Genomic DNA, 27958 nt, shown 5'->3' with positions numbered 1-27958 from the left:
AAACACTTATGAAAAATTGGTCACAACTAAAATTTAGGCATATTGGCTGGGCGCAGTGGCTCATGCCTGTAATCCCAGCACTTTGGGAGGCCGAGGCGGGTGGATCACCTGAGGTCAGGAGTTCGATACCAGCCTGGCCAATGTGGTGAAACCCCATCTCTGCTAAAAATACGAAAATTAGCCGGGCATAGTGGCGGGTGCCTGTAACCCCAGCTACTCAGGAGGCTGAGACAGAAGAATCGATTAAACCTGGGAGGTAGAGGTTGCAGTGAGCCGAGATCACGTCATTGCACTCCAGCCTGGGTGACGAGAGTAAAACTCTGTCTCAAAAATAAAATAAAATAACATAAAATAACATAACATAACATAACATAAAATAAAATAAAATAAAAATTTAGGCACATAAAAATGGTTTTACAGTAAAATTATTAAATTGGCAAGGAGTTACATTTGGAGGAAAAATAAAATTTGCTTATGAAAAGTGGCAACCAGAAAAAAAAATTGGCAGTCAAGATAACTACATCAAACATGATAGCGTCCAAAAGACACAGCCAATGAAAACACAGTCAAGAATCCTGGGTCTAAATACAGATTCTGTTACTAGCAAGTTACTAAATCTCTGAGCATCATCATATTAGCCAAGGTAATTCAAGTGGTTGCAGCATTTTATATATATACATATATATATATACACATACACATATATAGCATTAGATATAATTTCTTATTAGTAAGAAGGTAATAAAAATAGTAACTTCTCAATGTCATAAAGTTTTGATAAGGAACAAAGAGTATAAGGTATGTGAATGACTTCTGCAAAAAGTAAAACACCATAAAGAGTTTATAGTGTTCTTTATCATTTAAAAATATTAACAATTTTTTTAATTTTAGGCATATTTTGAAGATAACCTAAATTATTTCCCTAACCGTGGAAAATGACTCATTTTTGCTATGACTCAAGCTGTAAAGCTTAAGTGATAAAAATCAAAATAATCCTTTACTCACCTTCAATATCCAAGCTTGTTTGCATACTAATTACCACCACAGATGTTATACTAGCAGATTTTTCCTTAGTTTAAGAAATAATAAGTTGTTCTAAGATCAAAAGAAATAAGGTTTTTTTCCTAAAATAACAAGTCTACATAAATTTCCTATTTTGATAATAGTCTGTACTTTCAGGATGAAACAGGAGAATACCCCATATTATAATAGAAGGGCCTCTATGTTGCTGTAGATAAGTCACATGAGAAAACTTTATTTTCTACAATGGAAAAATTGGAATAACTCTAATTTGTACTATTAAAATTTCTGAGGATTCAGCTACTCTTGCATGCTATTTGTAAGATTTTACAAAATAAAATAATAATAGAGCTCTCAAAAGTTTTCTTTTAATATACAGTGTCCTCAAGCTGAAGAACACTGTCAGCTTTAACAGATTTCTATCACACTTACTTTTTTGTGATAAATGCTACAGAGTCCTCTCTCTATATCGGGCAATTTACGTAGATGATTTTCTATCTGACCAAACACACTAGATTCTGAATGGAGAACTTCAGATACAGCATCAAGCCGGGCATTTATTTCCCTGTGAAAAAAGAGTAATAGCAATAATGAGATATGTTAGGAATTCAGAATGTAGACATTTCCCACTCTAATGCCCAGGAATGTGACACAGCCACTTATTAGGCACAAAGGAAACTCCTCCTTCATATTGAGACAGTCAGGTGGGAAGGGCTCCCTGACAAAACTCCAATGGGCGTATGCATTGAGAGGAGGGTGCACTGGGGTGGAGACACAGAAGTTCATGCCTTTGGCAGCAGGGAGGAGCTTGGCCCCTCCTCCTCCTGGGTGGAACCTGGGATTACAGTCTGTGAGGCAGGAAGCATACTAGTAAGATTCTTGCTCTGTCTTGGTGGAGAGTCCTTGTTTCCCTTTTTATTGCTTTTTGCCCAATAAATTCCATTTTTCTCCTCCTTCGAATTGTCTGCGGGCCTAATTTTACATGGCTGTGTGATGAGGATCACCCTCCCCCAACCCCTCTGTCTTTAGCTGAACTAAGGAAAAGGTCCTACAACAATATATCTGGTCCTTCCATGCCTCTTATCTGAATCAAAGAGCAGGTATCATACAAGGAAATTCACTAGCTGGGTTTGACAAAGACAGGCTCACCAAGCAAACACAAAGACTACATTTCCCAGTCTCCCCTGTAGTTAGGTATGGCCATGTACCTGAGTTCTGAAGCATGGGTGGGAATGATGTAAGCCACCTCTAGCCCTGGCCCATAAAAACTTCCTGAATAAGCTTTCACATTCACCTAATCCCCTTTGCCAGCTAGGCAAGCTTGTGAGCCTCATGGTAACTCCATCAGCCTGAGCCCACAGTGGAGCAGAAAATCCACCATTCCCGGATCTGTTACCAATTGAACTTATATTAGCAAGAAATAAACTTCTAATGTATTTAAGCCACTTAGATGGAGAATTTGTTTGCTGATAGCTTGCATTACCTTGGCTAATATAATAGTTAAACAATGACCAACAAGACAACCTAGTGGTGGTGGTGATGGCTGAACTGACCAACTGTTTGAATGAATTGAATTAAACATATTGACCCTGACCAGAGATTGGGGAGTAGCAATAGAAAGTGCAGAGGATATGACATTCAGATACATAGAGATCAGGGTTGCGGGATTTTACCAATGGCTACACCTTAAGTGATGACTCAACTTAAAACGGAAACCTGATGGACTAAATGTATCCTCAATGAGATGTGGTCCATGAAGTACCTATAAACATCAAAGGCCCACACTAGGTATAATGGCCATCTGTAGTATTAAAAACTAAGATAAGTAAACATGTCTGGTGAGTAGTAAGTCCTCAGTACAGATTTGAAGTGTTTGTAAATGAATGAATGAATAAATAAACAAGTGGATGAAAGAATGAACTGATGTTTTGGGGGAAAGGAGGCATCAGCCACTGAATAAACATGCTGTCTCTCAAAATTCTGTTGACATCATACACACTGATATGAAAAGCAAATCTTAGATCAGGATCCTGGCTAGATTACAATCAGACTGAGGACTTTCGATTTAGTGAGTGCTTTTGTCTTTATTATCCTTAACTACCTGTGAGATCATGCCTTTTCATAATACAGAGCTTCTACACTAACTTCAGGCCTCATTTTTGTTCCATTTTTCTCTGGCTCATACTCTTGCATGCAGAAAGACCATTTGTTAGTACGATGCAGGAGAGCAAGACAGAGCTTTGTACACACACGGGCTGGCTCTTCCATTCTCAGCAGGGTGGACTCTGTAATCCATCCACCACTCTCCACCTCTACAGCCACTACCATAGTCTAAGTCAAAATCATATTGAAACAGCCTCCTAACTTTCCTCCCCACTTCCGTCCCTTTTTCCAACTCATTCTCCACACTGCAGCCTGAGTGGCTTTCCTAAAGCCCAAATCTGTTCATGTCACACCTCTGCTTTAAACTCATCCGTGACTTGCCATTAATCTTAGGTTCAAATCCAGAATCTTTAATTGTCCTAAAAAACAACTGATGCCTGTTTAGCTCTCGGGTCTCCCCTGAGACCAAGTGTCCCTCTCTTCCTCCTACTCTAAGTTCCAGTCAGACTGTATATCTTTCAATGACTTAGTTACTCCAAGCTCTCTGACATGGAGGCTTTCTCATTTGCTGCTTACTTTGCCTAGAAGGTTATTTTCCTCTTCCCTACCACCCATCAGCTACACTTCGTCTGGCGAACTCCTACCCTCTCTTCCTCTGAAAGGCCTTTCTAGATTCACTAGACCAGACTTAATCCTTTTACTATCATTTCCCATACTACCGTCTTTTCTCTTCTCATAATGGTAATCATAATTGTATTTCTTCTTCAATGGGAATTTACTACTTCACTGTCTTTCCTACAAGACTATAAATTCAGTGAACACAGGTGTCATTTCTTATCCCTACATTTCAGGACAACAATTTGTGCTCAATAAACAGTTATTCGATTCAATTTCATTCTGAAGACTACATATAAAGTAAATCAAGATGAGCTGGAAAAAATAAATTTTCTTTGCAAAGGATTGTTGTGATAAAATAAACCAATGTTTTACTCTAACATTTACCCAAAATGTTATACAAATATAAAGTTTTACTTTAATAACTCACTCCTGCATAAATGAAAGATGACACCAATTGGAATAGACTAAGTTGATGCTACAGATGGTTTGAGGACTGATAAAATAATGCCATCTGTGAACGTATAAGACAGCCTACACAAATAGCTACTGTCTCAAAAATTAAAGGTTTTCTGAGATATAGAAAGATACGAGCAAAAGAGTTTAATAAAAATCTAAGTCATATTTATGAAGTCTACCAGAAGATTTTTTTAATAGATATAAAACTATAAATTTCTTAGAGACTTGAAAGGTTAGGCCAAGTTGGTTTGGAATCTGGGAAAACATAAAGGAAAAGGTTTTTATTCTAGCCTAGTGCCAACACAGGCAAAAGCAGTATGTTCACTATTAATCAGTTTGGTTTTAACCCAACCTTCTTTAAGGACTACCTCAGAGGTTACCAATTTGGGCTCAGAAGTCAGGTGGCCTTGATTCAAACCCAGGCTCTGCCATTTACCAATTATTTAGCCTTGCCCTAGTTTCTCCACCTATAAAATGAGAAGAGCAATGGGCCCTAACTCTTGGTGTTAGTACAAAAATTCAATGAAATAATACATGTCAGGTACTTAACACAGTACCTGCTACATCATGACAGCCACTCATAAATGTTTACTGTTACCACATCGTTACAAATTTTGTTTAGCAGACACCACAAAGAACAGCATGGAAGAGGGATAAATAGCACCCAAAATATGAGCTCAGAAATAACTATGTGTGGACAAACCTTAGGACATAGATATGTAAACAGGTATTTTGTGCAAAGTGAACAACAAGTGGGAATTATACAAGAAAAGCTAGTCCTGGGATCTTGAGTGCTAAACCTGACAAGTAGTAATGATCTGAAGTACTCGCTGTGCTGAGACTGGACAGTAGGTTGCATTGAGAAAGCACACTATAACTATTAATAATTATGGAGGTCTAAATGGTCAGGGAGAGAGTGAAAGGGTATGTGACACTGTTCACCACAAATTTCTCATCACTGCGGTTAGCTATAATTCCATCTTCAACTCCTATACGAAGATCACAATGGAAATAAGCAAGAATGACTACATTTTTAAAAATTAAACAATTCACATACCTTAGAATTGTTCTTTAATGTGCAGTAGTAACAAGACCTTCCAAATAATTGTAATAAAACAGTATGTCAGGCCACACAATAGAGAATTATTATCTTAGTGCAATTAATGAGAGATGGAGTGACAGCAACAGGAAACAAAACTGGAAGAAGCATCATCAATTGGATGATGATAAAGATATTATTCCAAGATGCCTGATAGTATTCTACGGTTGATCTTACTATACAACTTAAATTAACTGAAAGAAGGCACCTGAGTCATTTCATTCCATATACCAAACAAACAAAAAGATGAGGTCCTGGGGATGACAAAGATTCATCTTTACTACCAAAGATGAAAGGACTAAATGTGAGTGTCACTGGAGTCCTTCACATTTGAAGATAAACTAGGTGGTGACATGAGTATCTACCGTGTGTGACTGTCACTCAGAAACACAGAGTGTGACCTATAGCTATCGTCAGTGATGGAGTCAGTACCTACTGGTTGCTACTGTGAAAATGCCTCTATAGTTCAAACTTAAGATAATTTTGTATAGTTAGATATATTGAATAAGATCTAGTATTTGAGAGTGCAACAGGGTGACTACAGCCAACAATTTATTGTACATTTAAAAGTAACTACAAGAGTACAATGGGAATATCTGTAACACAAAGAAATGATAAATGCTTGGGGTGATGGATACCACATTTACCCTGATATGATTACTATACATTGTATGCCTGCAACCAATATCTCACATACCCTTAATATATAGACCTACTATGTACCCACCAATATAAAATGTTTTAAAAAAGTTATCTGGTGGGGGTGGGGAGCTGAAATACAAACTGCTGGGGGTGTATTTTTTGTTTGGTTTCGTTTTACTGAAAAGTTTGGCTTTAAAGACGACACAGAACGAGTAAATCAAATTCAGACATTAACACACTGTTCATGTGAAATGGCTAAACGAACTACCTAAATAATCTCCTGTCAGAAACATGAACCATAGGCCCTTTCCTAGGATCTAAGCATCATTAGACCTATATAGCTTCACTTTTCACATACACCATTCATTCTTATGTTCAATGAACAATTACTGAGTGCTTACAAAGTACTAATTGTACAAAGTGGTAGACATTAGGACTATAATTGTTAACAGGACTTTGCTAGTCTACAAATAATTTACACTCTAGTGATGAATAGTAAAACTTTTAAAAAGGCATTAATGATAACAATGTAATAAGATTATAACTGGGTTATGATCTAGGTACAATGGGAACACAAGCCAGGAGCATCTAACGAGCAAATGCAGTTTTAGGATCAGGGAGGATTTCCTGGGGGTAGCTGTTGAGTAAAAGATTAGCTATTGTCTATAAAAGATTAGTGGAAAATGCAGGGTGAAGGTTTGAAAATGTGACCGCAGGAGCTGGGATCCACGGCTAATAGTTTGGATGCACATAAGAACAGTGTCAGGAATACCAGTTAGAAAGCTGTTTCAAAAATCCAGAGAAGAAACACTGAAGGCCTGACACTGCCACCCTATGCTGCATTCTAGGTAATTTCTTCAGGTATTATCTTGCATTTCAGTTATTTCCTCTATGCTTGTTTAACCCATATCCTGCTTTGTTGTTGTTGTTTTCTTTTCTTTCTTTCTTTTTGGAGTATAAGATCCATTCTTATTTAAGTCATTCTTTTTTTAATTTCAACAATTTTTGTGGCAGAGATGGTTTTTGGTTACATGAATGAGTTCTTTAGTCCATTCAGTCTTAAAGAATTGTCTGGGGTTCCTTTTTAAATCAATCTGAGCCCTTTTGATAGTATTTATTTTCCATGCTCATATTTTTTATTCTATTTTGTATTTTTTTAACTTGGTGATTTATGTGAGTACCATTAGACTGTTTTAAATAAGTTTCACAGCTTGGAAATTGCCAGACCACACAGAGTATAAATTGAAACTGAAAATCTATGAGGGAGGGCCTGTGGTTAAGAATTCTTAGAAATGTCTTCCTCAGGTAAGAATAGGTCGAGACGTTATTTGTCACCTCTCTACTGAGACCATAGTCCTTTGAGTGTCTCACGTTACTATGGTATCTCTAACTTAAATGGACCCAAGACCCTGTCTCCTATCTCCCACAAGGCAATTGAACCCCAATCCTTTTGATTACCAAGATCTGCAGGAGCCCAGAGGGCAGCTGCAGCAGTCAATTCACTTCCATTTCCAGTTCCTTTTTCCATCTGTTCCCTCAGTTTTTCCCTTATGTTTTAAATACAGACTCAGAAATGTCCTAAAGGGATGTTTGTTATGCTTGATCCAGCATATCTAGTTATTTCACATAAGGAGATATCTTATGACATTAAAACCACAGAAAATGAAGTCTTCTTATGGCATTTTTGAAGAGCGATATTTGGAAAATCCTCATTAATAAAGGCATAAAGATGGAGAAAGATAAAGCAGGAAGGGCCAAAAAGGAAAGATATTTATCTCCTTCTCCTCATTCTCTCCAATATTCCTCTTCCTTAGCCCAAATGAAAGCTGCCATTTGCTGCAGGTCGTTTGTGCAGGTCTAGAGCTCACTGAAGGTCCGAATGTTGAACAAAGCAGAAGCCAGCCAAAAGTTCCTGGATGTTAGTTAATCCCTATGCACTGACAGTCGGGACAAACAGTTGGGTAAGAGGCACTTGGGTTCATTTTGTTCTTAGCAGCAGCAGTTCGTCCTTTAAACTCTCATTCAACCCGGCAGAGGAAAGGGGCACCAGGTCAGTCCCAACCAAACACAGCTCTCAATTACGCACCACCTGCTACTCTCCCTTCCCATTTCCGAGCAGTAATGCATCCCTGGGGGCTGAGTAAACCAGAGTCACTGCAAGTGAACACTTGGTTGGTGGCTCATGGAACATGGGAAACCACAAACAATACAGAGGGCTTCCCAGTGTAGTTCATTTTAGAAGTTCCAGAGTTAAAAGTGACATTTGGTTTCATTAACACAAATTAAATATTAAGTGGAAGGAAATATGCAACATTCTATTACTTCATCATTTGGGCCAGGGTAACAAATTAGAAATACAACCATTAATACTCCAAACATATGGGTTTACCAAAACAAAAGCCATTTAATGTAGAGAACACTGACCACTAAAATGTACTTAGTGCATCAGAAAGTCATGCAAAAATGTAGTCAAAGATCTATTTCCTAACACAAACCATTTTCTATTCCCTTAATTATGTGATTTAAATGCCAAGAATTATCTTAGCATGCCTAATTTCCTAAAGCAGTTTTCTAAAAATCTAATTTGACTTATAAAGGTATTACTCATTTGCTCTAAATGTGGTATTGAGTTATAGAGTGAGTAACAGGTAAGTATTTGATTTTAGTACAAAAGCTTCCACTACTTGTATCTCTTCCTCCTTACTAGTAGATTATACCTTGACCAGATTAGATTAGAAATTCCCTGAGGCTGGGAACGCCACCTTGTCATTGAGACTGAATAATACAAAATTTAAAATAATTATCTTATACTACTAAGGGAAAACAGCCAAGTACAAAGTACTGGGTATATTATGGCTCCATCTATGTAATAAGGGAGGAAGAGATTTCATATATATATATGTGATTCACATATATATATATACATATATATAAAATTCATATATATATGAATCATATATATATGATTCATATATATATATAAAATTCATATTTGCTTTTTTAAACAAAAGGTTTCTGGAAGTATACATGACAAAGTAATAACCATGATTACCTAGTGGGATCTGAGCAGATGTGGGGCAGGAATGATAAGCAAACATTTTACTGTGTAACTTTTCACATTTTTAAACTTTTAAAGTATGTGAAGATATTGCCTGTTCAAAAGTTCAAATAATTTTTTAAATGCTAAGAAGAATGTACAATGGAATTGAAACAACAAAAACCATCTCTGGCAACAGACTGCTAGGTATTCACTAAACATTTCTTCCTATTCCTTGAAAAACAAGCAGACATTTGCTAGCCCCCGTGCAGTAAGGTGTGACCATCGGAATGCGTTCTTCTGCTTATAATCAGATTTAGGCAGAAGAGTATGTGCCAATGCAAGGCCTGCCTCACATAAAAGCCATAAACATACATCCTCTCTGTTCTTTCTCCTTCCACTGGCTGAATATCAGTTCTCAAGATGACGTTGGAAGCTACATGTTTAACACTGAAGAGACTCTGGGGTTCCTAACTGCCTATGTGATGACAGCCTCACCCCACCCCCGCAATCTGGAAAGGCCATGGATTGTTTATGCAAAGAAAAAAAAAGAAGAAATTAACTTTCACACCATTAGAGCCATTAGACTTTTTGGGGTCTCTGTGTTAACAGCTAGCTTCCCTAACCAATGCATTGCCTTTTGTGTTAATGAACACATTAGCATTTACTTAGTCAATCAGAACGTGAGATTGAGATTCCTCAATTCCCAGAACTAGTCAAGTTTAGAGCATAAATAAAAGGGACCACAAAAAAAATTCCTCAATTGTTCATGGTTATATTATTTTGAGAGTAGGCCCCCATAAAAGACTCTACCTACTCACCAGTAATCCTCGCAAAGTCTCCCTACATTCCTGACAGTAGCTACAGGCAAAAGAAAACATAGGCAAGTACCAGATTCAGGAAAAGAAATGACCTGGGCAGATCCTAGAAACTGACAGTGCAAGCACCCAGCCTTCCCCCTGCCATCCCTGGAAGCCTTGGTCATCTGATAGCTGTCTTCTGTATTTCTAATGCAAGATGTGCTGGAAAACAGATGCTCTCAAGTTCAACATGGGCTTTCTAGACAGATGTGCATGGGTCTCATTTTCACCTGATTATGATAGTAGTGAAGGTCGAATAGCAGTACAATATAAAAAATTCATGTGTGTGTATTTTCTGTATAATTTTTTAAAAATTAAATATTGCAAATACATGTAAAACACCAGCCTACCTGTATCTCTATCCCTTTTCTCATTTCCCAGAAGTTATTATTGTCGTGACTGCCTATGTGACAAGAAAACACCACTTCTGTTTGAACCTCTAAACAGGATATTGTGTGTGACAAAATTTAAATAAGTGATATCATTTATGTGTTCTTTTATAACATTGCTTTTTTGAGATTTATCCATGTTGATACACGCAGACTTAAGTCATTCATTTTAACTGCTGTATAATATTCCAATATATAACCAGACAATTTATTTTCCCTTTTCCCTACTAATAATTACACTGCTTCCAATTTTTTGGTATTCTAAAGACCATGGCTATCTTCTTGACCAAAAAATTGCTATGAGGAACCACACTAATCCTTTTACATATACTGTCTCATTCGGTCCTCACACCACCACAATGAGGTAGGTAGTTAATTCCCATTTTACAGGTGAAGAAACTGAGTTATATACAAATTCATAACTTCTCCAAAGTGACAAAAGGGAATCAGAACTCAAGCTGGAAGTATCATTAACTCCAAAACTATGCTTTCAAAAGGTCCCCTATGTGCTTGGCTGGATGACCTTGGAAAAACTGAGACTTAGTTTTTCTTATCTCTAAAATAGAATAACTATCTCTGAAGATAGCTGAAAAAAATACAGATAAAAAATAAAGCACAGTTAGAGATTAGTTCACTAGCCTGACATTTTCTTTCTACTCCCTTGATCCCTCAGAGCTTTAAGTCCTCTGCTTGTCCTATACAAAGACATGTTCCCAGAGTAACACACCTTACCTCTTAGACCTCAGCTCTTCTCCCATTCCACCTTGGCTACTTTTCTTTCTTTGAATCTCAGATTCAGACCTCTGCTCCTTTCTTCCTAGGCATTTCCTTTATTTTTAAATATATATATAAATGTTTCTTTTTCATCTCTAAAATTAATGTAACACTTTGCATACATACCTTCACCTGGACAAATACTGTCCAGGATATTTGTCAAAGATAAGAGAATAACTTTTCAGAGAACTGTACTACAAACACAAAATTGCACAAGATTGGCAATTTTACAAAATTCAATGGTTATTTACAACCTCACATCAGACGTTGAATAAATGCGCAAAACATTTAAATAATAATCAAAACACTTGTTTCTAGTAAAGAGATGGGTATAATCAGTCTACGTGTGCCAAAAGGAAAAAAATCTGGAAATAATGGGCCTATTTGTTTTGGGTTGAATTGTGTACCCCCAAAAAGATATGCTGAGGTCCTTATCCCTCTACCTCAAAATGTTATCTTATTTGGAAATAAGGTTATTGTAGATGGAATTATTAAGATGAGGTCATTCTGCAGTAAAGGCAGACCCCTAATCCAATATGACCATGTCCTTATTAAAAAACACTGTGTGAAGGGACATACATACAGCAAGCACACCATGTAACCATGAAGGCAGAGATCAAGGAGCTACATCTACAAGCCAAGGAACGCCAAAGGGTGCCAGCAGGTAGGAGAGAGGACCAGAACAGATTCTCCCTGATAGGCCTCAGAGGGATTCCTTGATCTTGGACTTTGAGTCTCCAGCTAGCTAGTTTTCCCAGCAAAATTTATCACATAGAGAATCCTTTCCCCATTGCTTGTTTGTATCGGGTTTGTCGAAAATCAGATGGTTGTAGATGTGTGGTGTTTATTCTGAGGTCTCATGAAACTTTTCATAAAGCATTAATGATGTCACCACTCTTCCACCCAAGCTTCACCATAAATATGATGTTTGTTCTTGCTTTAATTTTTAGCAGAATTCATGTTGTTCTGATAGAAGCTCTTTTCAAACTGATAGCTTATCCCTGTTAATGCCTCAAACTGCATGCTATTGAGACATGCTCTAAGAAGTTAGTATGAGTTTATTTTGGTGCCAAAATTTTTTGAAATCTATGCAAAGTTTTTTCATAATTTGCATTTTCCATGAACTTTCTGAAGACCCCTTGTACAGATAATGTAGGACCCCTCATACATATTAAGTAAACATAGGTAACAATCATGATAAACCCTATATGCTATCAATGAGTGATACAAGGAACATAATTTAGATTAGGAGGTCAAATAAAAACTCTCCGAAGATATTAATACAACGTCTTAAGCTGAGACCTCAAGTGCAAGCAGTTAACCCTGTAAAGATTAAAGAGAAACAGAAGAATATTCTACGTAGAGAGACCACAAAGTACAAAGACTAACAAGTGCAAAGACTTGAGAAAACGCTTTGGGATGCTCAGGAACCAAACTATAGACAACAAAAGCAAAAACAGACGAATGGGATTGCATCAAACTAAAAATCTCCTGCACAGCAAAGGAAACAATGAACAGAGTAAACAGACAACCCAGAGACTAGGAGAAAATATCTGCAAATCAAACACTGGATAAGAGGCTAATATACCAAATATACACGGAACTCAAACTACTCAATAACAAGAAAACAAATAACCCTATTTAAAAATGGACAAAAGATCTGAATAGACAATTTCCAGAAGATATACAAATGGCCAATAGATAAATGAAACAATGCTCAACATCTCTAATCAGAGAAATGCAAATTAAAACCACAATAGGTCACCTCACTCCTTTCAGATTAGTTATTATTAAAAAAGATGAAAGATAACAAGTATAAGTAAAGATGTGGAGAAAAAGGAACCCTTGTCCACTGTTGGTGGTATTATAAATCAGTACAGTCACTTTGTAAAACAGTATGGAAGTTCCTCAAAAAACTAAAAATAGAATTACCATATGATCCAGCAATTCCATTTCTGGGTATATATCCAAAGGAATTGAAATCAGTACGTTGAAGAAATATCTGTACTCCCTATGTTCACTGCCACCTTATTCACAATTGTCAAGATATGGAAACAACCAAAGTGTCCACCAATACATGAATATTTTAAATGTGATACATACACATACACACACACACACACACACACACAGACACTCTGGAATACTATTCAGCCTTAAAAACAAAAGCAGGAAATTCTGTCATTTGACAATATGGATGAACCTAGAGGACATGATGCAAAGTGAAATAAGCCAGACACAGAGAAATATCATATGATCTCACTTATATGTAAAATCAAATAAAGTCAAACTCACAGAAGTAGAGATCAGATTGGTAGTTATCAGAGGCTAGGGGAGAGGGTAGATGGGGAAAATAGAGATGCTGGTCAACTGGTGCAAAGTTTTGGTTAGACAAGAATAAGTTCTGGTGATCTATTGCATAGTATGGTGACTATAGTTAATGCATTGTATATGTGTCACAATAGCTAAAAGAGGATTTTAAATGTTCTCAACAAAAGAAATGATAAATGTTTGAGGTGACAGATATATTAATTAGCTTAATTTGATCATTCTATAATGTATATATGTAATGAAATATCACATTGTACCCCATAAATATTGTGATGGTTAATACTGAATGTCAACTTGATTGGGTGGAAGGATGCAAAGTATTGTTCCTGGGTGTATCTGTGAGGGTATTGCCAAAGGAGATTAACATTTAGTCAGTGGACTAGGAGAGGCAGACTCACACTCAACCTGGGTGGGCACCATCTAATCAGCTGCCAGTGTGGCTAGGATAAAAGCAGGCAGAGAAACGTGGAAGGACTAGACTGGCTGAGTCTTGCGGCCTCCATCTTTCTCCTGTGCTGGATGCTTCCTGCCCTTGAACATCAGACTCTCAGTTCTTCAACTTTTGGACTCTTGGACCTTCACCAGTGGTTTGCCAGGGGCTCTCTGCCCTTTGACGACAAACTGAAGGCTGCACTATTGGCTTCCCTACTTTTGAGGTTTTGGGATTCGGACTGGCTTCCTTGCCCCTCAGCTTGCAAACAGCCTATGGTGGGACTTCACCTTGTGATCATGTAAGTCAATACTCCTTATATACATCTATCCTATTAGTCCTCTCCCTCTACAGAACCCTGACTAATACAAATATATACAATTATTTGTCAATTAAAGATAAAACTTTACAAATTTTTTTAATTAAAAAATGTAAAGTACAGGTAGAAGAAAGAGGTACTCATGAAAGAAACTGAATTTCTTTTTATTTTTAAAATATATAGTATGCTACTGAAAGTGGAATACCTCTAAGATAAACAAATCTGCCTTGGAAACTAATTATTTTGCTTAACTCACCATTTTAGAGACTCATCCCATATATCCTACCGATGAGTCTGGAACACAGACTCATCTCACGGTTTTCTTTTTTTCTCCTCTACCAATATTTATAAGCAGAATTTGCATTTTCAGGCTTTTTGACAAAACCAATGACATACATATGGGTGGGGGTGTGTGTATGTGTGTGTGTGTGTGTGTGTAAATAAAAAATTGACAAGACTATATCAACTGAAAGAAGTCCAAAGACAGAACCTCAAAAAAAATGAATTCAATATAATCTAATTTTAAAAGGCCTTAAGAATAATGGCATGCCGATGTGACATTCATTTATTTAAAAAAAAACTACACTGAAGAATCTTCTTGCCTAAAATTAGCACAACTGATAAAAACTATAGGTGAGAACACATAAGAAAAAATAACCTATTTATAAAAGCTAATGTGATATCAGTACAGTAAAATCCAGCCTCAATAATCTAAGTGAACTCTTTGAATCAGTCAATAAGTATAAAGTAAAAACCATTTTTACTTTCTAAAAGTCACTATTAAAATTTTGCACCAAAGAGACCATTTTATAGAATAAAAGGTGACGGGAGTGGAAAGTCTTCTGAAACTTGAATGCCTGGTCCTAGACTTATGAACTATGTGTTTGTCCTTAAGAGCTAGAACAAGATAAAAATACAAAGAGGCGCTTAAGGGATTTAGAAGAATTCACGGATGACTGACAAACAATGGGATCTTTGCAGAACCTGGGGAGATCTGCATTATTTTGCTAAATCCCCTCATCATCCATTATTTGTTCTACGATCTCACTGTAGAAGAAAACCAGACCCTAAACTAACCTTTGGCAGTCAACGTCAGAGACAGAATGTTTGTCTGGATGAACCACTGATGTGATCAGCAAGGCACTTATGTCAGTATAAACAACAACACCATCATGCCTCACTTAATGATGGGGATACATTCTGGAAAATGCATCGTTAGGCAATTTTGTCATTCCATGGACATTACAGAGCATATAGTTACATAAAACTAGTACAGCCCACTGCACACCTAGGCTATATGATACAGTATACTGCTCCTAGGCTAAAACCTGGATGGACAGCATGTTACTCTACTAAATACTGTAGGCTACTGTAACACAATGGTAAGTATTTGTGTGTCTAAACATTTCTAAACATAGAAAACACCTCTGTATATGCAATCCCCCAAGGACCAAAATGTCATGTGGTACATGACTAATTATATAGCTGAGCCACTGACTAATCAGCAGATTCTTTCCAGGTATTTGTTTGGAATACGTTGCAAGTACCATTAAAATTAAACTGGAATTCTTTTGAAATACATTTTAATACATTAGGAGGATAAAAGTTTAAAAACCATGACCTAAAATAAAAGGGCAAAGAAAAGTTTCGTGTGTTTGTTGTTGGCTAACATCAGTGTTAGGTCAGTGAAAAGTTCATACTTGAAAACATCAGTGTTGAATGCCTGGCATATTTTCTCTCTGCCTTTCTGGGAAGGTAGGATCCCCAGAGATACATGATTCGGCGCCTAACAACAGACAACATGGTCTACTAGATTTATCTCAAATTAATCCTGGGTACACACAAAAAAGGAAATTTAACATTGGAAATAAAAAATTTTAATTTACATGGAAAAGTCTGCTAGTGAGTCTGTTTCTGCTGTAACAAGTAAGCAAAAACACAGTAAGAATTGTAGTAGATGTTTAGGCAGCCTTTCCAGCAGCCACACTGCTGCATCCCTTACACTGTTGTCCACAGAAAGCCATCTTGTCTGCGTCTGCTCTACAAGGTCTGCTTATTTCATTAGAATGCTGAACTAAAGGAGACATTTCCATTTTCAGGATTTCTTCTTTACCTCATCAGTTTCCCATGTCTTAAGGTCTTTATGGCTAAGAAAAGAAATCAGAGTGACCCACTAAATCTGAAAAGATTTGGTAATTATCATCATCCAAACCATGTCTTGAGTGTCCTTGTCCTCTGCCTTCCTCTTCTTTGCTGACGTCGCCCTGCTCTCATGAGCCTCTGGCCAGCGGTCTCCTTAAGCTCAAACACCATGCCATCAATTAAGGTGCTGAGTTCTGATGCGGAGATATTTGATGTGGAAATTGCCAATCTGTGACTATCAAGACCATGTTGGAAGATATGAGAATGGACGATGGAGATAATGACCCAGCTCCTCTACCAAAGTTAATGCAGCAATATTTTCAAAAGGTCATTTGGTGGTGTACCCACCACAAAAATGGCCGTCCTCCTCCCAAGGATGATGCGAACAAAGAAAACGAACAGAGGAGATCCCTCCTTAGGACCAACAATTCCTGAAAGTTGATCAAGGAATACTTTTTGTACTTCTTCTGCCTGCAAACTACTTAGACATCAAAGGTTTGCTTGATGTTATACGCAAGACTGTTGCCAATACGATCAAGGAGAAAAGTCCTGAGAAGATTCGCAAGACTTCCAATATCAAAAATGACTTTACTGAAGAAGAGGAAACCCAGGTACGCCAAGAGAACCAGCGGTGTGAACAGAAGTGAAACGTCCTTGATGCCGTCACACTGTAAGGATTGTTCCAAATATTAGCTGCCCTGCTCTGTTTATAATTGTTAATATCAGACAAAGAGCAGAGAAATGCAGCAGCAAATCAATCGTATGAGCAGAATATTGTCCTCAGTGAATGTGTGGTGTGAATACAGATTCCAAACCTATGGCTGAGTTTCTCATAGTATGATCAAGTTTCTTTTTTCTTTGCTCTGAATAAAACTGTACTGTGGGTTCTCTATAGAAGGTGGCATTTTGGGCTTTCCCTCTTTTTTGTAAAGTGATGTCTGCCTAGATTACTGTCCAGTTAACTTTAGTGACCTTTTAAAGCTGGCATTGTAAAAAAAACAACTTGCAAAAGAAAAAGAAGAAAACAACAGCAAAACCCATAACAGTGTCTTCAAGCCTATGACCAACATTAACATCTGCAATCCTTTATTGAAAACAGTGACTATTTATTAATCACAGAGTAACATGGGGCTAATAACAGCATCTGCTTAGTGAGGCTGCTGTGCAGTTTAAAAGAGACAATGCTCATAAAGCTCCTAGCACACCGTGTGGTGTGAGATAAAGAGCTCAAAATTTTATTCCTTACAGCAATGCTGTGAGGAGGTGTTCTACCATGTCAAAGGTGAGAACACTGAGGATTAGTGGGAGTGACTCACTCAGTTGACAGAGCCAACACATAGCGGTTCTTTTCACCATCACACCGTATTCACTGTGGTCTAGCCACAAGTATAACTATTCAGGATAATGGCTTGTTCCTGCTAAGGTCTCTGGAGTCAATGCTGGTTTTAAATCTTATATTTATCTCTACCAGCTATGAAACACTGAGCAAGTTAGTGAAGCTCTCTGAATCTGTTTCCTCATTTCAAGAACCTATCTCAGAAGGTGATTTTGAGTATTAAACACCAGTAAATAGACAGTGTGCAATAAATAACAGTTTTCATTTAATAAACATTAACTGGGCTTCTACTAAGTGCCAGGCACTGTTCTAGGTCAGAATCTCCAAATTTATCTGCATAACAGAATCATCTGGGTAAAATTTAAATCTCAACTCCCTGGTCATGCTGGAGACCAGTTAAATCACAATCTATGGGGGCTGGACACAGGCATGAGTATTTTGTGAAGCATCCCAGGTGATTCCGATGTGCAGACAACCTTGGAAATCACTGTATGTTAGGCACTGGATTCAAGTACCTTCCCTTAGGGACCTCCAACTTTACTCACTCTACTCTTCTAAGCATTTCACACCTAACCCCTCTTTTGGACTCCTTGCTATTACTGCTGTAGCTCAGGTCCTCAGCACCTCTCCATGAACTTGCTAACTTGACCCCACCACTACTAACACTTAGTCCCCTCCTGCACACAAGCCCAGCTCTGATGATATCAGCCCCATGCTCAGAATCACTGAATGAACTCCCTCCTCAGTCTAGCCTTCAAAGCCCTCCACAAAAGGCATCTCTCCTCACTATCCTGGGACAACGGCCTATGTCTGCCAATCTGCAGGCAGGCTCATTCACGAGAATGAGGAAAAAAATTCTTGTAATACTAGAGAGCCAGTCTATTGCTCAGTTCTAAAATAAAATGTTCTCCAATTTAAAACTGTGTTCTTAAAAACAATGGTAGCCTTGGTTTTAAAATGCCTTTAACTTCACAATTTTATAATTTCAGATTAAACACCCCAAAAAGAATTCCTTTTACCTTAATTTAAGGAGTGGCTGGGTCACCCACTTCTTTAACTTCCGTCTCCCAAATGAAGTTTTAGTGTGGTCTAAAACCCACAGCAAACTTCCTTTGGTTTTCATATCAGTCTAAGAGAGACCAGAAAACAAGTTTTATTAACTAGACAATTATTTGTGCCAAACTGTTATTTCATATACCCCAATTCTAAATGTCATATATACCTAGCACAATGTGGCTCATAACAGGTGTTCATTTAATGTTTGACAGATGAATACATACATACAGAATGAAGTACTGACATTTTACACAGAAAAGGGATCATTTATAGTTTTTGGTTACCTAAGAATAAATTATTCAGAAATTCTTTTGAAATGTACGCTTATCTAAGCATCTTTAAAATATAATTGCATACTTTCCTGCCTTGGGAAATACAACATAGTGAAGATGACTTAAATTTTCCTTTAGTATTTCACAGTTACCATTTTATAAACCAATGCTCTCTTGACAACACTGAACAAGGTGCTGGAGACAGACATGAACCTGCACTGCACTCTAGGTATTTACCCAGGAAGGATTTTATTTTAGTTTGTTTTACTAAATCCCTAGAAAAGTTTGCTTTTGCCACTTAAAATTTGAGTCCTTAAAAAAAAAAATCACGATTAACTAGACATAATTAATTTTAACCAAGGTTTCACAGTAGTATTACAAAGCCCATTGAGACATTTAAATCCTGAGACCTAAAATGGCTGTTTCCACTTGAGTTGGGTTTTTTTATCCTTTCTTTTTTCCTTCCCCTCTGTAAGTAGCTACTTCCAGAGTACCTCTTATGTGCTGAACATAGCAAGGACATGGTCCCACCCTCAGGGTGCTTATAGCCAAGATGGAAAAAGACTCATAATTAGGATACAATGCCACCTGCCAGGAATCAACTAGAAAAGGTGTGACATAAGCTCTCAGGCCTCAGGAGTTCAACGGAGAGAGCACAGAGAAGGTACAAGGTCACAAAGGTTCCTCTGAGGATGGCTGGACAGGCTAAGGAGGGAGTTCAGATCAGCAGCAGCACTGCTCCTGAGACCAGAGCTTGGCTGGCCTGACTGGGGTAAAGGGTCCCGTGAGGAGGCCAATTCCCTGACACCCCTGGAGAAGCAGGCTCAGACAAGAGAGGAGGGACAGATACGTGTCCTATTATATCCTTGTTCTTGCTGACACCCAACTCCTACCCTGCACCTCTTTCCATTGCTCCTTGGAAAGGTGGGCGGGGGGAGGTGGGAGTGAAGTTAAGGTACAAAGACAAGCAGAAGATGTTAATTCTCAGCTTCAGCTTCTAAAATGGTGCAAGGCCCAATAAAGGAAGGAATTTTGAAGGGTATTTTGATTCTAGATGATTTCTGCCTTAGGAATTTGATTTCAGAACTGACTCTGTTGTGGAATTTGAACAGGGAAGATGAGGCAGAAGCAAGGAACGCTTACAATGCCAGGGCTGGCTGCAGGCTGACTATCAGCACTCCTTCAGCCAAGAAATGTCTCTTTATTCCTACTACTTATTTCCTATCATGGAGATGGCTACCGAGTTGATGAGAGAGACCGGCAGGACAGACTCTCAGCTTTTGGATGATGACAAGATAAAAATGTTACTGAACAAAAATACATCTGAATTCAGCATACTAGAACAGACTGGAACAGGAAGAAATTGAAACTAGTTAATAATATGCAGATTCAGGAGTCAGGAGAATAAATTCAGTGTTTACTTTAATTTGCAATAGTAATAAATATTTCTGAAGAGTTTCAACTTCTTTGACTCAGATGGTTCAGACGATTCTCCACTACTTAATCAAATGATGTGGGGTTGCTTTTTATCTCTATTACTTTGTTAGGATAACATTAATTTTATAATATAATGTCTCATCTTCCCAAGTGATAATTTAATAAATGAAAGCAATAAGTTTAATCTCCCCGTTATCTTCCTAATTCATCAACAAAGGACAAATAAACAATGAAAGTTTGTGAACTGAGGCCGGGTGCGTTGGCTCACGCCTGTAATCCTAGGATTTTGGGAGGCCGAGGCAGGTGGATCACCTGAGGTCAACAGTTTGAGACCAGCCTGGCCAACATGGCGAAACCCTGTCTCTATTAAAAATACAAAAATTAGCCAGGCGTGGTGGTGGGTGCCTGTAATCCCAGCTACTCGGGAGGCTGAGGCAGGAGAATCACTTGAACCTGGGAGGCAGAGGTTGCAGTGAGCCAATATCACGTCACTTCATTCAACCCAGCCTGGGTGACAGAGCGAGACTCTGTCTCAAAGAAGAAAAAAAAAAGAAAGTTTGCAAACTGAAATGTTATGCATCTTACAGTCAAACTGAATATCCCAGAAACCTGTTTTATAACCTGAATAATTAAATAAGACTGCAAACATTTCAACAAAAAGTTAAAGGTATATAGAAAAATATAACCAAGTAGACAAAAAAAATCCACTTCATATTTTCAGTGACGATGCCTTTCCAAAAAACTACCTGACATAGAAATGATGTTACAGAAATTGTCAGGATAAGCATGCCCCTCAGTCATTAAAAAGGGCAGCTCCATCATTCCCCCCAAAAAACCCAGAGAAGTATTATGTACAGTTCATTCTCCAAAAAGTGCTACAGTTATCAATTAACAGTGCAGTCAGCTAAAGACACTATATTTTCACCTGTACCTCTAAAAACAGACTGCTGCCTTACTCAGAAGTTTTTTCCAAAACCATTTATAATCAACTAGCCCTTACATATTTGCCTGACCTGATTCTGTAGGATTTCCAGATTCCTTAATGTTGTTCCATTAATTGTCATAAATTCCATTTTACTTGATAGCTGTTTAAAATTCCTGTAAAAGAATAAAATATAATTAGCCTAGACGTAAGTGCATAAAGAAATAAAAAACTAATTCAGGAACTAGAAACATTCTGGCTACATTATGGCAAAAATTAGCATTCTGATAGAAAATCAAACAAAAGGAGCAAAATGAAAATTCATCAGGCTGTTGTATTCCATTAATGCTGGTGCTGTTAAGTAGATTGATGCAAGACAAGGATAGTTACTCTAACAAAAAAAACAAGAACAGGAAAGGGAAGTAATGGCAACAACATTTTGTTTTGGTTTTGCTCTAGGAATAGAACCAAACATGGTCTTTTATCATTAGCCAAGCACAGTGGCCACATCTTCATGAAAAGCTGTGCAATCAACTAGAAAAAATATGTCAAGATACTTAAAACTGTCCTCCTTATTCTTTAGCATGAGATCATCTTGATAAATACTTTTAATCAAGATTCTAGGCCAGGCGCAGTGGCTCACACCTGTAATCCCAGCACTTTGGGAGGCTGAGGCAGGCGGATCACCTGAGGTGAGGAGTTCGAAACCAGCCTGACCAACACGGCAAAACCTCGTCTCTACTAAAAAACATAAAAATTAGCCGGGCATGGTGGCAAGGACCTGTAGTCCCAGCTACTCGGGAGGCTGAGGCACAAGAATCGCTTGAACTGGGGAGGCGGAGATTGCAGTGAGCTGAGATCACGCCACTGCACTCCAACCTGGGCAACAGAGTGAGACTACAACTCGGCCAAAAAAAAAAAAAGATTCTAACATATGCAACAAGTGTTATTTACTCTGTAATTAACAACACACATACGGCCAGGCACAGTGGCTCACGCCTGTAATCCCAGCACTTTGGGAGGCCGAGGCGGGTGGATCACGAGGTCAAGAGACGGAGACCATCCTGGCCAACCAACATGATGAAACCCCGTCTCTACTAAAAATACAAAAATTAGCTGGGCGTAGTGGCGCACGCCTGTAGTCCCAGCAACTCGGGAGGCTGAGGCAGGAGAACTGCTTGAACCCGGGAGGCGGAGGTTGCAGTGAGCCGAGATTGTGCCACTGTACTCCAGCCCGGGTGACAGAGTGTGACTCCATCTCCAAAAAAAAAAAAAAGAAAAAAGAAAAAAAACACACATTACCATGGCCACATTTAGTGGGTATAAAACACTGTTATTTCCTTAAACTCAGTTAAAGCATTCACACTCTCCTTATTGTCCCAGTATCTATCCAAAACAAAATTAGAAGTTCAATAAATTTCAAAAAGATTTGAGAATGAGCTACAGCATGACTAATAAATGTATGTACAATTCCAATTCGTGTTAAGAAGTACTAATCAATGCAGTACTAATGCAGTAATTCAATTTCCTTTATCAGCCAGTCCTTAGATGTTTCTGTCAACAGCCCTTACAGGCTTGAGAGCTTATTTTTAAAGTCAAGGAAAATAACAGCAGGTCACTAAATTATTTAACAAAAGAAAGGCATAAGTGTTTGTGCTATAAACCTAACCGCCCTTCTCATAGCTGTAATGAAATTTAGGTAGCATCCAGTTTCCCGAGTTAAGAAAACAAGCCCTCACCCAGAACTAGAGAACCTAATATCAGAGCCCGAAAAACCAGTACCCAAAAAGATATTCCTTCACTTCTAGATGACTCCTTTGACTAAGGCCCCAAAGCCCTGGAAAAGAGAAATACTTTATCTCAAATTAGGAACGTTGCCTAGTAACTCAATGCTGTCCTTTGGTAGTGTAATGTATCTGTGACAGGTTTGATCTAGCTTCCAAAGAACGATAATCTGTTAATGATTTTCAGAGGGAAACAACTCCAAAACTGAAGGATAGCAAGTGTTCAGCCCTTTCTCTCCCTCTGGTAGCAGCTAACTTAATTTGTCTTGAATTACAGCAATTTATGTTGTGCCTCTACCCTCCTTAATAGATCTAAGCTTCCTGAAGGCAATCATTTTGTACCACCTGTAGAGCTTAGCGGACAGTAGAGGCTCTACAAATATCTGCCATCTTCCTATGGGAAAACCAGGTTGGGTTTATATTTTTCCCTTTGAATCACAAAGCTCCAGAAATGTCTGTGAAATAGCCAGACAGTTATAAAATGTAAAACATTATTTACAGGAAGAAACAATTAGGCAGTGATTGGCTATGTAGCTGACAAGAGCTCACATGAATTCATGGTCAAAGATCTAAGTTGGAAGTTTGGCTGATAGCCTGGGCTCTGAGTTGGTATCTAACCAGTTACCCATGTGTTTAGATATGGGTCCTTACTTCTGCTGTTCTGACAACTAGGTTTAACTAAGTCCATCCTAGGGGTGACTAGTTAACATGTTAGTGCCCTAATCAGACATCGACTCTAGAACGGTGCTTAACTGGCATCTTTGTTTATTTGGGTTATAACAGAATACCTCAGAATGGGCAGTTTGTAAACAGAAGTTTATTGCTCAGAGTTCTGGAGGCTGTCAAGTCCAAGATCAAGGTGCCAGCAGATTTGGTGTCTGGTGAGGGCTCAGTCCCCATAGATGGCACCTTCTGTGTGTCTTCACATGGAGGAGGGACAAACAGTTCCTTTAAGTCTTTTCTATTAACATAAGGGCATTAATCCCATTTACAAACGATCTGCCCTCATAACCTAATCACTTAGTAAAAGGCCCCTTCTTAATATCTCCACAGTAGTGATTAGGTTTCAACATGTGAATTTTGAAGGACACAAACATCCAGGCCATAACAGTTGGCATGAGACTAATCAAGAAACCACAATCTAGCAGCCTTTCCTAAAAGCATCTCAGCTCACTGCCTTTATCTTCTGTCAACAACAGACGTGTAAGACATAATTTTTCACGGTGGTATGGAAGTTTGTGGGCTGTCCAGAAATACTGCCCAGTTGCCTCCTCCCTCATATGAACAGGGTATAATTCTATAAATCCAACAGTCCATACCCTAAGGGATGGTGTTTTAGGCTTAGGATTCTGAAAGCATCCCCTGTTCTACCAATTATCTCAGGGTTTGTTCCCTGACTCCAACTAAAGGTGAAATGTCCCTATTATAATGTTGCATATGCCTCAGGTGAACCACCGAAACAACATACTGTCCGAATACCAAAAAGACAGAATTGGAATTTCATAAAGCTAGAGAAGAGTTTACATGACTGTTTGTGTGCCTGCTTGCTAAAAAGTATCTAAATGAGTGGCAGAATTCAGTTTGAATTAACCCACTACCTGGTATACAAGGGGTGGGGTAGAGGGCTTACAGCCTTCATCTACATATAATTACCAAACATCTGCAATATCAAAAAGAAACCAGTAACTGTGAACAACCAAGTTGGTTTTTAAGTTAGCTCACAACCCCAGACCTTTAGAGAGCAAAGGTATAGGTTATTTTAATTAACGGTATTAACGTAAGTATTAATGTGTTATGTGTGTAGTTTTTTATTTGGTTGGTTATGGGTGTTTTTGTCTTTTCTTTTTGCTGTGTGTGTTTTTGTTTTTTTCTTTTTGTCCTTACTAAACAAGCAATCTAAAGTTCAAATCAGATGCAGTAAGAGTTTTTTTAAACTGATATCTACATTGATTTTAATAAAAGATCAACCACTGGGCAATCTTAAATCAGATTGATTCCCATCTAGAATAATTATCAAGCAACTACAAGAAGGACTAACCATGCTTCTGGAGTTCCCATATATTTCGTAAGTATTTATAAGTATAAATTTATACGTATTCTGGAGTTGGAGTCTTCCTTCCCAATAGAAATGAAATTTCCTTCTGTTAGCACCTATTTCCATTAGAATTATATATATTTTTGAACTAAGGGTTATATCTACCAGCATGCTAAGGTATCCAATAGTATCTGATCACTGACCTGAAACAGTCAAGCAATTCTAAATTATTTATCCTTGTGGAAGAAGACAAATTCTATGTGCTTTGAAATGAAACTCACCAACAACATCTGGCTAGAATTCATGCTTTGTGAACCTGCATAGAAATCTTATATATAACATGGGAAAATAGTTTTATCAATATTTCAGACACCAAAAATACAATAGATGCTTTTTTTCCCTCAATAGTGGGACGGAAACATCTTTGCCAAAAGCTAGACAGAGAAATCAACTCCATATTACTCTAACCCTGCTTAAAAAAAAGGACTTAGACAAAGGCAATAAGGGTACAGAACTTATTTAAATATCATTTTAAAATGGAAACAATGACAAAAACTGCCATATAACACACGAAATCTAATGCTGAAAATATTTCTGTGTGTATAGCTTTCAGAGTTCATAAATTCATCACTAGTCTAACTTTTTGGCAGTTAATTTGATTTATAAAATATAAATTGTACTATATTACAAAACTTCAGGGTTGTAGATTCACTTATAATTGATCTGTAATTAAACAACATGACTAACTTTGCATTCCTAAATCCTGCCAATAAGCCCATTAGAAAGGCAAATAATGAGAAAGGTGTATGTTGAGTCCACAGGACCACTGCCAGGTTCAATGACTCATGGTATATACACAGGACTCGACATAGAATAACACTAACAGCTATGATTTACTACAGTGAAAGAATGCAAAGCAAAATCAGGCAAAGGAAAAGGTGCCTGAGGCAAAGTCCAGGGGGAACAGGGCATCCAAGAATCCTCTCCAGGCGGAGTCACACAGGATGCACTTAAATTTCCCCAGCAATGAATTGTAACAACATGTGTGAAATGCTGTCCACCAGGGAACTCATTAGAGACTCAGCACCCATGGTTTCTATGCCGGACTGGTCCCATAGGCACCATCTTCCTACCATGTACCAAAATTCCAGCTCCGAGAAAGTAGGTGATCAGCAGAAACCACACTGTCTGCACAGTTAAGGCATAGTGAGCCACTCTCATCAGGAAATGGTGAAAACTCTCCCGAAATTCAAGGTCCCAGACTCCAGTCAAGGGCCAAGCTTGCAGGAAGGCCTTTCTAAGGAAAGCTTTGTGATCAGGCCTGCTATGTTAATTTTTTGCACATCCCTCTTTTAAAATTCTACTCTAAAACTATATGTATTACATTTATTCGCTATTATGTTCTTTCAAGTTTACGCTTCAGTCCTCAATTGATCTTTATACTTCTTTCTTAAATCCTATCACCTCATTTGCAATCTTTCATACTTCTTATTTATGTTCCTTCACATCTAGTATCATTTTCTTAGTGTCTTTTAGCTCATTTTAAAACAGTAGTTTTTCTTTTTGGTGGGGGAGTGGTGGGCGGGGGGACGGAGTCTCACTCAGTCACCCAGGCTGGAGTGCAATGGTGCGATCTCGCTTCACTGCAACCTCCGCCTCCCGGTTTCAAGCAATTCTCCCGCCTCAGCCTCCTGAGTAGCTGGGATTACAGGCACCCGCCATCATGCCCAGCTAATTTTTTGTATTTTTGGAGAGACGGAATTTCACCATGTTGGCCAGGCTGGTCTTGAACTCCTGACCTCAGGTGATCTGCCAGCCTCAGCCTCCCAAAGTGCTGGGATTGCAGGCGTGAGCCACTGTGCCCAGCCAGATCGTCATTTTTATTTAATCTGTGACCATGATTTTCTGGCATGTATACATTATCTGTAATGACATCCTACTCCTTATTCTCTTTTTTCTCATAAAAATTTTGTAAGAAATTTGAATTTGGTTCTTTTCCCATTGCTAATTTTTAAGTGAAGATTAATTTTCCTGAAGTTTTAGAACATGGGCAATGTTTAGGACAGTTTTTCTAACTTCATACATCTCGCTCTTCTGTTCTTTTTGGTTTTGTTTTTTGGAGATGGAGTCTCGCTCTGTCACCCAGGCTGGAGTGCAGTGGTACGATGTCAGCTCGCTGCAACCTCCACCTCCTGGGTTCAAGCAATTCTCCTGCCTCAGCCTCCAGAGTGAGTGGCTGGGACTATAGGCGCCCACCATCAACGTGGCTAATTTTTTTGTATTTTAGTAGAGATGGGGTTTCACCATGTTGCCCAGGCTGGTCTCGGACTCCTGATCTCAGGCAATCTGAAGGCCTTGACCTCCCAAAGCGCTGGGATTACAGGCGTTGAGCCACTGTGCTCAACTTTTTTTTTTTTTTTTTTTTTTGAGATGAAGTCTCACTCTGTCACCGAGGCTGGAGTGCAGTGGCATGATCTTGGCTCACTGGAACCTCCGCCTCCTAGGCTTATGCCATTCTCCTGCCTCAGCCTCCCAAGTAGCTAGGATTACAGGCACCTGCCACCATGCCCAGCTAATTTTTATATTTTTAGCAGAGACGGGGTTTCGCCATGTTGGCAAGGCTGGTCTCGAATTCCTGACCTCAGATCAGCCCACCTCACTCTCCCAAAGTGCTGAGATTACAGGCATGAGCCACCACACCTGGCCGGCAATCATGTTTTAAACTTCATAGAATGTTTTTCTCCAGCCTCCCTCTTCTGTTCTTTCTGTGCAGTGTTCTATTGTGCCACCTGACCTCTGCTTTCATTCATAAAAAAGTAACTGCTTGAGAAATGTCCTCCAACCATAAACAATAAGAAAACTTGACAAAACACATGAGGGGGAAAACTTCTCAGGT

The 27958-nt window shown here is 38.4% G+C and overlaps 1 protein-coding gene and 1 pseudogene across 5 annotated transcripts in view; one reads left to right on the top strand and one right to left on the bottom strand.

The window, feature by feature from the left end:
• Positions 1 to 27958, bottom strand: part of MSH3 (mutS homolog 3) — a 231691-nt gene that overhangs the window by 116408 nt on the left and 87325 nt on the right. For all 5 annotated transcript variants that reach the window (XM_054489804.2, XM_063665452.1, XM_063665451.1 and 2 more), the window contains exons 11-13: positions 21335 to 21419; positions 18576 to 18685; positions 1453 to 1585 (exon numbers count right to left, since the gene is read on the bottom strand). In XM_054489804.2, coding sequence (XP_054345779.1) covers positions 1453 to 1585; positions 18576 to 18685; positions 21335 to 21419 — 328 coding nt within the window. The remainder of the gene's footprint in view (positions 1 to 1452; positions 1586 to 18575; positions 18686 to 21334; positions 21420 to 27958) is intronic.
• LOC129037554 (S-phase kinase-associated protein 1-like) lies at positions 16390 to 16867 on the top strand (annotated as a pseudogene).

This window comes from Pongo pygmaeus, chromosome 4 (genome assembly GCF_028885625.2).
Source record: "Pongo pygmaeus isolate AG05252 chromosome 4, NHGRI_mPonPyg2-v2.0_pri, whole genome shotgun sequence".
In the NCBI taxonomy this organism is placed as follows: domain Eukaryota; kingdom Metazoa; phylum Chordata; class Mammalia; order Primates; family Hominidae; genus Pongo; species Pongo pygmaeus.
This window is presented reverse-complemented; position numbering and strand designations above follow the sequence as displayed.